Source organism: Chanos chanos, chromosome 1, assembly GCF_902362185.1.
Source record: "Chanos chanos chromosome 1, fChaCha1.1, whole genome shotgun sequence".
NCBI classification, from domain to species: Eukaryota; Metazoa; Chordata; class Actinopteri; order Gonorynchiformes; family Chanidae; genus Chanos; species Chanos chanos.
This window is the reverse complement of record NC_044495.1, coordinates 51,691,558-51,703,793: the sequence shown is the minus strand read 5'-3', so window position 1 is coordinate 51,703,793 and position 12,236 is coordinate 51,691,558. Positions and strand designations below refer to the sequence as shown.

At 36.9% G+C, this 12,236-nt stretch overlaps 1 protein-coding gene across 1 annotated transcript in view; it reads left to right on the top strand.

Moving 5' to 3' along the window:
• The window catches only part of LOC115804637 (adhesion G protein-coupled receptor F4-like), a 29,595-nt gene that overhangs the window by 13,771 nt on the left and 3,588 nt on the right, over positions 1-12,236 (top strand). Inside the window, exons 17-19 of the mRNA XM_030765150.1 lie at positions 363-425; positions 1,371-1,427; positions 10,486-10,634. Coding sequence (XP_030621010.1) covers positions 363-425; positions 1,371-1,427; positions 10,486-10,634 — 269 coding nt within the window. The remainder of the gene's footprint in view (positions 1-362; positions 426-1,370; positions 1,428-10,485; positions 10,635-12,236) is intronic.

The window sequence follows — 12,236 nt, the reverse complement described above, 5'->3', positions numbered from 1 at the left end:
TGCAGCAGCAACACACCATTCCAACTATTTCCCTAAGAGTTGCTCCCCGAGAAATACAGACAATATTACATTATAATATGTCAAATAACTAATAGTAAAAAATAGTCATTTTAGCAGAACAAACATGATCATTTTACCTGAACTCTCAAAATCTCTGTAGGCTCTAAAGACAGGGATCAACTGATTCAAAAGCCATAAATGAATAAAGTACAACACGAACTACAGTGAGACAGTTTTGTTTGTTTGTTTGTTTGTTTTTTTTAAAAAAAGGAAAGAATTCAAGCAGGGTCTTTCTTTCGAGTCTTATAATGTTTAAATTTTATTTTTAAATGTCATGTTTTTAATCTCTTTACTTTCATTAGTGCCACCAAGTACAACACCTTCAATAACCACAAAAGCCCCAGCTACAGTTATATCAACAACAGGTAAGAGCAGGATTTACTTTCTGTGAATGTTTAATATCCATCCATCTTGATGTGTTTGGCACCAACTCTTACTGTCTTTCACCTCATAAAAGTGCCAAAAAGGAGACTGCTAATATAATGCTAGCATATAAAATGTCTAACAAGAACCAGGACATGTGGAATCTTTAAGAGTATCATAATGTTTGGTTGTGTTTCTTCAAAAATCTTCAGATAATCATCTCTGTGCAGGCAAATAACCACTTAAGATTTGTTGTTGTTTTTTTTTTAAACTGATTTCTAATAAGGCATTTAAAACAAGCAATTTTGACCAATTTTTTCACAATTTATCTGGCCACTTTGTTGATGATTTAGTGGCTTACCACTCTCTTGGTACTGTCATTAACTATTTAACCCTACCCACAACATTAAAGGTATTGTGGATTTGGAAGTTGGACCAAACTACGCTGATATATGGGCTAGAGTTGTTGGGTGTGTGAAGAACTCTTGTTTAAATTTGGTTCCTATGTCAGGAAAAATATCTTGATCGTATGTTATACATTAGTTGCCAGATTATTTTCATTCTCATAACAAAAAAGACAAAACATTGTTCCCTTGGATGTCGCACACGCGTCACCCTGTCCTCTGTGTGTGTGTGTGTGTGTGTGTGTGTGTGTGTCTTTGAGCTGTACAACACCCTGAAAACTCTTATCAAATAACAATTGCTTTCTTTGGGACTAGTTAGTACAACAATTGCACCACCAACAACAAGACCACCCACCACCAATGCAACAACCGGTATGTTCTACAGTTACAGTCTGTGTGAAACACTCATCTCACTTTTTAGTGGGTAGAATCATATATCTTATGAATATAGAATAACATGTGTTTTGTATATGGAATTGTTTATGGTGTGAATTTAGAATAATGTATGTTATGTATATTTTCTCTCTATTTTCCTTTCTCTAGTGCTGCTTACCACAACAACAGCTTCAACAACCACAAGACCACCAACCACAACAACTGGTATGAGCTTCTGTCTGTGAACTGTAGTATTTCACTCTTTCAAAGTGGATGGTGTGCTGGCTTTATTAAATATATTTAATTCTTTCCTACTTCTCCTCTGCTTTTTTAAACTTTTTATAAATTTGTCTCTCATCAGAGATCACTGTTGTAAGAAAAAAGAATGCTCTAACAAAGACAAAACATGACATTATTAATAACTGAAGAAATCCAGTATACATTATGGGGATTTTTTTTTGCATAAGCATACCAAAAATGTCTTTGCTTATAGTAAATCAGTTTTTTTGTCGGTATTCTTTTTATGGAACTGAGGGGTATTCCAAGTATGTGGTTTAGCGATTAACCCAGATAAGTTAACTCAGAGAAAGTAGTAAACCTCCTAATAGAGGAGCCCTAGGGCTTTGTTTTGCAGGAGAATGAAGCCATAGGGCTCCTCTGTTAGGAGGATTACTACTATTAGTCGCTAAACCACATACTTAGAATACCCCTCTGGGGTATGTTCCAGAAAGCGGGTTTCGTAAAAACTTAAGTTAGTTAACTCAGAGTAAGTAGTAAACCTCCTAATAGAAGAGCTCTATGGCTTCATTCTCCTAGCGAAACAAAGCCATAGGGCTCTTCTATCAGGAGGTTTACTATTTACTCTGTGTGAACATGCACAAGCACAGCCACATTTTAACTTCAATCAATGTCGTTGTACCACAGCTACCACTCTAACAAGCACCACAACAACAACAACAACGACAACAGCAGCAACAACAACGACGCCAACAACAACAGCAACAACAACAAAAGAACCCGTCACCACAACAAGTATGACACCTTCACAGAATGAAGAATTACACAATGAATGTCAATCCACTTTTTCCATGTTTTTCATATTAAAGGCCGAAAGACGGTGTTTGGGACACATTAATCTGTTATCTATGATCATAGTCATAAATTTGCAGGAAACTTTGGATGTCTTTGGTTTATTCTCTCTTTAGTAAGATATGCATCTTAATTTAGTCTATTTTTTTTTACTTGAAGACACCAAAACCATCTTTGTTTGTAGTTAGTGAGTTAGTGAGACCATAATAACCATAACAACAACAACAAGAAAAGAACTCATCGTCACAACAAGTACAGCATCCTCACAGAATTAAGAATTGCAGAATGAGCCACAACACTGTTTCTGTGCTCCTCATACCAACGGCTGAAGAAAGGTCATTGGGATCTTTTTTGCCATTTATGATAACAGTTGGGAGAGAACATGACACTTTGTGTATTTTGTGCAATATGAAGTATATTTTAAAACCTGATTTGATTCCTTTCTTTCATCAGAGCCACTGAATACAACAATGACCCCAACAAACACAACACCACCGACTACAAATGCAACAACTGGTATGTGCTACATCTTATTCCTCTGAAAGCTGATATCCCTCTAATGAAGACAAAATATTGTATTTTTTCTGTTGTAAGATATGCACTTAAAATGATCTTTTTAAATTAAAACATGGGACTCCAAACACGTCTTTGTTCTTAATTTAGTCTATTTTTTTTTTACTTGAAGACACCAAAACCATCTTTGTTTGTAGTTAGTGAGTTAGTGAGACCACAATAACAATAACAGCAAGAAAAGAACTCATCGTCACAACAAGTGCAGCATCCTCACAGAATTAAGAATTGCAGAATGAGTCAAAAAACTGTTTCTGTGCTCTTCATACTAAAGGCTGAAGAAAGGTCATTGGGATCTTTTCTGCCATTTATGATAATAGTTAGGAGTGAACATGAAACCTTTTGTGTATTTTGTGCAATATGAAGTATATTTTAATCACGTAACTGCAATGATTGGTTAAAACCTGATTTGATTCCTTTCTTTCATCAGAGCCACTGAATACAACAATGACCCCAACAAACACAACACCACCAACTACAAATTCAACAACTGGTATGTGCTACACCTTATTCCTCTGAAAGCTGATATCCCTCTATTGAAGACAAAAATGGTATTTTTCCTGTGGTGAGATATGCACTTAAAATGATTTTTTTTTAATTAAAACATGGGACAACAAACACATCTTTGTTTTAGTTACTTTGTTTTCTTTTTGTGTGTGTGTGTGTGTGTGTGTGTGTGTGTGCGTGTGTGTGGGAGCGTATGTACACCCATGCATATCCAGACTTCAAATTCAATCAATGTCTTTTTGCTACAGCAACCACTCTAACAAGCACCACAACAACAACAACAAAAGAACCCGTCACCACAACAAGTACGGCTCCTTCACAGAATTAAAAATTGTAAAATGAATGTCAATCCACTGTTTCTTTGCTTTTCATATTACAGGCTGAAAAACAGTCTGCCATTTGTGATAAAAGAAGAGAACAGGAAACTTTTGTTTCTTTTGTGCAATGTCAGTTTTTTTATCAGCATTTTTTCGATCAGCAGCAACAGTTAGTTTAAACCTATTTAATTCTTTTCTCTCATCAGAGCTGCTGAATACAACAATAGCTTCAACAACCACAAAACCACCAACGACTAATGCAACAACTGGTATGTGTTACATTTTCCTGTTTTGGCATCCGAGATGACACTATCCAAGAGAAATGATGGTATTCTTTCTGTTGTAAGATAGGCATCATAATGTAGTCTAGTTAATTTATGTGTGTGTTTGTGTGTATATCCAGACTTCATATTCAATCAATGTCTTTTTGCCATAGCCACCACTCTAACAAGCACCACAACAACAACAACATCAACAAAAGAACCTGTCACCACAAGAAGTATGACACCTTGCACCAGCCACTCATTTTGCATGCACACTGGTGTATCACTTGCCCTGAATTTAGTATTTATCAAATACAACTTTTCTTTTAAATACACATACACAGTATCTGGTAACTGACTAAAATAAAGGAGAACTTAATAAATTAAACAGGCTGGTACGAGTGTGTGGAACGAATTGTTCACTGACTGGGACAGTTCAATTTAATCACTGCTCCAAGTGTAGACAGCACAGTGTGTGTGTGTGTATGCATACACACACACACACACACACACACACACACACACACACACATATACATATGTATATTCATTGTATGGCACCTTCACAGAATTAAAAATTGTAAAATTAATGTCAGTCCACTGTTTCTATGCTTTTCATATTACAGGCTGAAAAACAGTCTGCCATTTGTGATAAAAGAAGAGAACAGGAAACTTTTGTTTCTTTTGTTTGACGTCGATTTTTTTTTTTTCTATCATTAATTTTTTTTTTTTCTATCAGCAGCAACAGTTAGTTTAAATCTATTTAATTCTTTTCTCTCCTCAGAGCTACTGAATACAACAATAGCTTCAACAACCACAAAACCACCAACAACTAATGCAACAACTGGTATGTGTTACATTTTCCTGCTTTGGCATCCGAGATGACACTATCCAAGAGAAATGATGGTATTCTTTCTGTAGTAAGATACACATCATAATGTAGTCTAGTTCATTTGTGTGTGTGTTTGTGTGTATATCCAGACTTCATATTCAATCAATGTCTTTTTGCCATAGCCACCACTCTAACAAGCACCACAACAACAACAACAAAAGAACCCGTCACCACAACAAGTACGGCACCTTCACAGAATTAAAAATTGTAAAATGAATGTCAATCCACTGTTTCTATGCTTTTCATATTACAGGCTGAAAACCAGTCTGCCATTTGCAATAAAAAAAGAGAACAGGAAACTTTTGTTTCTTTTGTGCGATGTCAGTTTTTTTATCAGCATTTTTTCGATCAGCAGCATCAGTTAGTTTAAACCTATTGAATTCTTTTCTCTCATCAGAGCTGCTGAATACAACAATAGCTTCAACAACCACAAAACCACCAACAACTAATGCAACAACTGGTATGTGTTACATTTTCCTGTTTTGGCATCCGAGATGACATTATCCAAGAGAAATGATGGTATTCTTTCTGTTGTAAGATACACATCATAATGTAGTCTAGTTCATTTGTGTGTGTGTTTGTGTGTATATCCAGACTTCATATTCAATCAATGTCTTTTTGCCATAGCCACCACTCTAACAAGCACCACAACAACAACAACAACGACAACAAAAGAACCTGTCACCACAAGAAGTATGACACCTTGCACCAGCCACTCATTTTGCATGCACACTGGTGTATCACTTGCCCTGAATTTAGTATTTATCAAATACAACTTTTCTTTTAAATACACATACACAGTGTATCTGGTAACTGACTAAAATAAAGGAGAACTTAGTAAATTAAACAGGCTGGTACGAGTGTGTGGAACAAATTGCCTCATTGGTGGTATAGCCCTCACTGACTAACTGGGACAGTTCTAATTTAATCACTGCTCTAAGTGTGGACAGCGCAGTGTGTGTGTGTGTCTGTGTGTGTGTGTGTGTGTATATATATGGGTATGCTTCCTTGTGCACTGTTTGATTGTGTGTGTGTGTGTGTGTGTGTGTGTGGGAGCGTATGTACACCCATGCATATCCAGACTTCAAATTCAATCAATGTCTTTTTGCTACAGCAACCACTCTAACAAGCACATCAACAACAACAACAAAAGAACCCGTCACCACAACAAGTACGGCTCCTTCACAGAATTAAAAATTGTAAAATGAATGTCAATCCACTGTTTCTATGCTTTTCATATTACAGGCTGAAAACCAGTCTGCCATTTGCAATAAAAGAAGTTAACAGGAAACTTTTGTTTCTTTTGTGCGATGTCAGTTTTTTTATCAGCATTTTTTCTATCAGCAGCATCAGTTAGTTTAAACCTATTGAATTCTTTTCTCTCATCAGAGCTGCTGAATACAACAATAGCTTCAACAACCACAAAACCACCAACAACTAATGCAACAACTGGTATGTGTTACATTTTCCTGCTTTGGCATCCGAGATGACACTATCCAAGAGAAATGATGGTATTCTTTCTGTAGTAAGATACACGTCATAATGTAGTCTAGTTAATTTATGTGTGTGTTTGTGTGTATATCCAGACTTCATATTCAATCAATGTCTTTTTGCCATAGCCACCACTCTAACAAGCACCACAACAACAACAACAACAACAACAACAACAACGACAACAAAAGAACCTGTCACCACAAGAAGTATGACACCTTGCACCAGCCACTCATTTTGCATGCACACTGGTGTATCACTTGCCCTGAATTTAGTATTTATCAAATACAACTTTTCTTTTAAATACACATACACAGTGTATCTGGTAACTGACTAAAATAAAGGAGAACTTAATAAATTAAACACACTTGTACAAGTGTGTGGAACGAATTGCTCATTGACTGAGATAGCTCCAATTTAATCACTGCTCTAAGTGTAGACAGCACAGTGTAAAATTCTTTGTACAAATTCTATGTAAAACTCTCTTTCTCATAGCTGCCTCTCTCACAAACACCAACACGTCAACACAGCACACTACATCGTCAACAACTCAAGTTTATATGTAGTTTGTTTTTACTTTTGTAAGCACATTTGTCCCTTTGTTAAATTCTATAAGCCTCGCTTTGCCAAACCCACCCTTCTTACAACTGTGGCAGTAACTGCGAACTATGTGCGTTTAAAATTACATGAAGGCTTTGGACAGAATTTAATTTTGATATTGCTGGGTGGTACAATTTGGTTTATTTATCTCAGAGCAAACAACAACATCAACAACAAAAACATCACCACCAACAACAACAACAACACCAACAACAACAATAAAAACACCACCAGCAACAACTCCAACAACAACAACAACACCAGCAACAACAACCACAACAACCACAACAACCACAACAACAACAACAACAACAACAACAACAACAACAACAAAACCTGGTGGGTGGATGATCACTTGTGAATTAGACCATTTAACTGCAGGTTTATTCATGCCTGAAGTGAAATGTTTTAACTTAGAGTGTAATGGTACGCATATTTAGACCATACCACATGCTACACAAACCTTGGTACAGCTTGCATTGTGAAACAGTGAACTAACCCTTGAGCTGCAGACACAGGTCCAGTTGTATTGTCTGTGTCTAACACCCAGGCTCTCAGAGCAGCACAAATGTTGAAGGAGGATGAATGGGCAACTAGTTCATTTATAAATATATTTCTGTCTGTACAGTGCAAACATTCAGATATACAGTAAATGCATGAACATATTGCTAAACTGTCTGCAGTGGTGAGTGGAAGAGAGAAGCCTGAACTTGAGGGACCTTGGTCATAGCTACAGTCATTCTTTGGAAAGGACCATGAGACATTTGTCAGCAGTAGCCTATAGATGAACATTGTTAAGCACAAAAAGAGTTGTTCATTCATTTATACAGTGTACAACAAAAATGGCGTTCAAACTATGAAAAGTGCACCTCTACTCTGCATTAGCGGAAATGGGTAAACCCAGAACAGGATCATTCTCAAATTATATCTGAGCATTTCATGTACATCTTTGTGTGTGTGTGTGTGTTTGTGTGTGTGTGTGTGTGTGTGTGTGTGCGCAAGAGCGAGACAGAAAGAGAAAGAGAAATGTAAATGGTTTATTTATGACTTTGCAGCATTGAAGACAACAACCACCACTCCTACAACAACGACAAAACCTGGTATGTACATCATGTGTGAAACTCTTCATTAATGGGAAGAGGGGAAAAGGACAACTAACTGATTATATGTTGATCTTGTGTCTGTGACAGTTGTAAGGCATTAACACATTGTCAGCTAATCAGCCAAATCCAGGCAATTGTCATTTTTCCATTCCATGTGATACGGTACATACAAGTGTTTTTGTGTCCAACTATGTGCACAAGAATGTGTTAAAACTGTTGGGCATCTTTACTGTCAAACCTAACACAGGACCACAACATACCATAACTACAGTTGAGTTATGTTACAGAATATGTTTTGATTGATTGAGTGCCGTTGGTGACATTTTTTAAGTATGTTTTAACTGTTTCTGAGCTGCCATTGCCTCTTGCAGTTTGCTTTCATCAACTGGTATTCCAGAAATGTAAAATGACTGCCCCCTGAAGGATGTTGGGAAATGAGGGCCCTTGCTCATAACTACAGTCAGTCTTTGGAGAAGACCATGAGATATTCGTAATTAGTAGCCTATAGATGGACATGGTTAAGCACAAAAACGTTTGTTCATTCACCCCTAGGGTGTACAGACACAAATGGCATTCAAACTATGAACAGTACACCTCTGCACTGCATTAGTAGGAATGGGTAAACCTAGAGCAGAATCACTCATACATCTTTGTATGTATGCGTTTGTGTGTGTGTGTGTGTGTGTGTGTGTGTGTGTGTGTGTGTGTGCGTGTGTGCGTGAGAGAGAGAGAGAAAGAGAGAGAGAGAGAGAGAAATGTAAATGGTTTATTTATGACTTTTCAGTATTGAAGACAACAACCACTACTCCTGCTCCTGCAACAACTACGAAACCTGGTATGTACATCATGTGTGAAACATTAATGGGAAGAGAGGAAAAAGACTACTAACTGATTATATGTTGATCTTGTGTCTGTGACAGTTGTAAGGTATTAACATATTGTCAGCTAATCAGCCAAATCCAGGCAATTATCATTTTTCCATTACATAGGTTAGATTTTGAACGCTTATGCAGAGGAAATTAGGTTGTGACTGTTGTTGGTGACATTTTTAAATATGTTTAGCTGTTTAGCTATTAACAATTTAGAGAGGATTAAGAAAACTTTTCATCTTATGTAATTTTACTCACTGGCGGCACCTACATACAGCTTTGTCCTCGATATAGGTCTAAGAAATTGCAGTAATGCTAGTAAGATCAGAGGAACTCTCGTATCTGTGTACACCTGTTGGTATTTACAGTGTAAGGTACTTGTGTGCTGAACAGATTGGTAAATTTAGCATGTAGTACATATTCAAAACACAATATTCCTGAACTTGAATGAATGAATGAATGAATGAATAAACAAATTAATTAATGAACTTCTGTAATCAGAGGGGCTTGTTTTTGCTTGTTTCATATTTAGTCTCATATGAAGGGAGAGAATTTGTCAAGCTGTACTAATTCTTGACTGGTCTTAGCACTTGCCTATTTGGCTAAATAAACAAAATTATACTGTAAGCGCATAGCCTGAGGTATAGTTGATAAACATACTAGTCCTGTACTACACATATAGCAAGGTTAACGTGATATGAAACAACTTTATGCATGAACATTGTTTAAATTGGAAAATGTGACTTTTAATTATATTTTTTATATAATTCCAATACGAGATGTGACAGCTTTTTATATGTGACTTTTGATTCTTTTGATTCTATTCTTTTAATTTAATTGTATTTTTGTGATTAATATAGTTATTCAATAATACAAATACAAGACTTCACAGTATAGTCAATTTCTATAAAGTAAAAAAAGTTCTATAGAGTATTTTATATTTTTGTGAAATGTTTTATTTTTAACAACCATTGCATTCTTTCTCATTTAATACAGTGTTCCAGCGTAGTATGGCACTGACAATAGACGCGACCTTTGATTCATCTTTACTTGACAAAAACAGTGAAAGGTTTAAGGAGTTGAAACGGGACATTGAAAGTGCTGTAAGTCTCATTAAATTACTCCTCATATTTCATATGTTCATTTCTAAAGTGGAGATGAGACTTAATCTTTGTATTGACCACAGGACAGGAAGGCTCCTGATCCTGCACTTTGTTACTTATACAATTTTTTCTTTCAAAATAATTTTGTGCTGTCTCACATAGATCAGTCAGGCTTATAACAACATACCAGGCTTCCAGTCAGTCACTGTCACAGGCTTCAGGTGCAGTGTCCTTCTGTATTTTTACCAGACCTTCTGTCATGGATTACTGTAGTTCTCATTGATATTTTCTAAAATAATGAAAAAAGTTTGAAGGATTTTAAGCATGTTGATTTCTCATTCATTGCTTTACATGTGTATACCCTAATCACTGGGAAACATTATTGAATACTTTTACCCTTTCTATTTAAACTATGTGAAATTTGATTAAATTTTTGTGTTAATCTGTTTATTTGTGTATGTGTATGTTTGACGGATTAGGGCAGGAAGTATCATTGCAGACTTTGTTATTCAGATGACAGAAAACACACAGGCTTTTGATAATGCAGTCAACACTGCTACCACTCAGGTTGCCAACAACCTCGCAGAACTGGATTACACAATGGATGCCAACTCATTTGCACAAACTGGTAAAGCATGGACAACTTGCAAAACATTCAAAAACAATTGTATTGTGGGTAAAATCAAATCATTCAGAGGCACATTTGCAAATGTTGTATTTGAACAAGCATTGACTGTAATAACATGAAATAACATGAACTGACCAGTAAGAAGATGTCTCTTCTCTCTAATCCTAGAGAGAAGAAAATTACAGTCAAGGTCAGTCATATATCCCAAGCAAAACTTGAAGCTAACGTGTGGAACAAGTGGCAATGTACTTGAGTGGAAAGCGAAAGGAAGAGAAGTGATTTCTGGTGAACACTACACACTCTCATCTAATAGGCGAGAACTTACTGTGAATAATGTTGACTCTGCTGATAATGGTGAGTTTTGACTATAGCTGTGAAGATAGTACTAATCAGATAGTACCAACTCAACTAATACTTTATGTTTTTGATGTAATAATGTGCAGTTTAATTTATGTTTGTTCATTTTCTTCTTATTCTCTTCTAACACTGCACAAACACACTACACACACATACACACACACACACACACACACACACTCACATACACAAACACATATATTTATATATTTTTGAGTGTGTGTGTGTATGTGTGTTTGTGGGAGCAGGAGAAAGAGAGAGAGAGAAAGAGAGAGGGAGAGGGAGAAAGAGAAAGGAAGAGAGAATATCAAATTTTTAGTATGACAACCACACAAGAAGGTACAGTTAGCATGGAAGTAGAAGCAGAGAAAGGCACTGATTTACACATGAGACGCCAGAGGGTGCTGCGTACTTGGGTGTTGTGTCTCTTTAAGCAGGGATTTGGTGAACTCATGTGAGAGGGAGGAGCTTGAGAACTCTTTAAATTGTTTGCCATGAGCTTATTCAGCATCATATTGCTCAACATCGGTTTTGGTATCATCTCCCTATTCATTCTCATTATTCCCCTCTGGACGGTTGGGTTTGCTTTATTGGAGTCTCTTGTGCTTCCACACTTGTTGGATTGCCACCACCACAGCTGAACCGGAAGGATATGGCTTAGGCTTGTCAAACTCGACACACAGATATCACGGCGCCCTTGAACAGCCTGTTTGAGACGTCACCCACATTCCCCCAGGTTCAGCCGTGCGGTCCTCCAAGCATCTCCCTAGCTCGATTAACTGTGATAATGAAGTTGTATAACAAAAACCTGCAGGACAGTGGGCCCCCAGGACTGGAGCTGAGAATTACTGCCCTAGTGAAATACTCACACACACACATAGGCAGGCATAGTTACATGTCATACGCAACATGTAGGGTGGCTTAGAGTGGTTAGGTTAGGGCACCAGTCTTGGTGGACTAGGTTTTTTATTTCCCTAGACTGCGAGCGTTGGTTCAGTCGTATGGGTATTAATTGAGTGTTCGGCCTTTCTTCTCCCAACATTGCCCACTTCTGAGTTCCCATAAAGACAGTATTTCTGAGCACTACTACTACTGGGGATCTTTTGAATGTCATTATTTTTTGTATAACTTGTATAACATTTTTTTTTCACCCAACAGGTCGTTATGAGTGCATTTTCCAAATCAGTTCAGGTCGTCAGATTCAGTGGGACGAGATTACCCAAATCCAGCCATTCCCTAATATAC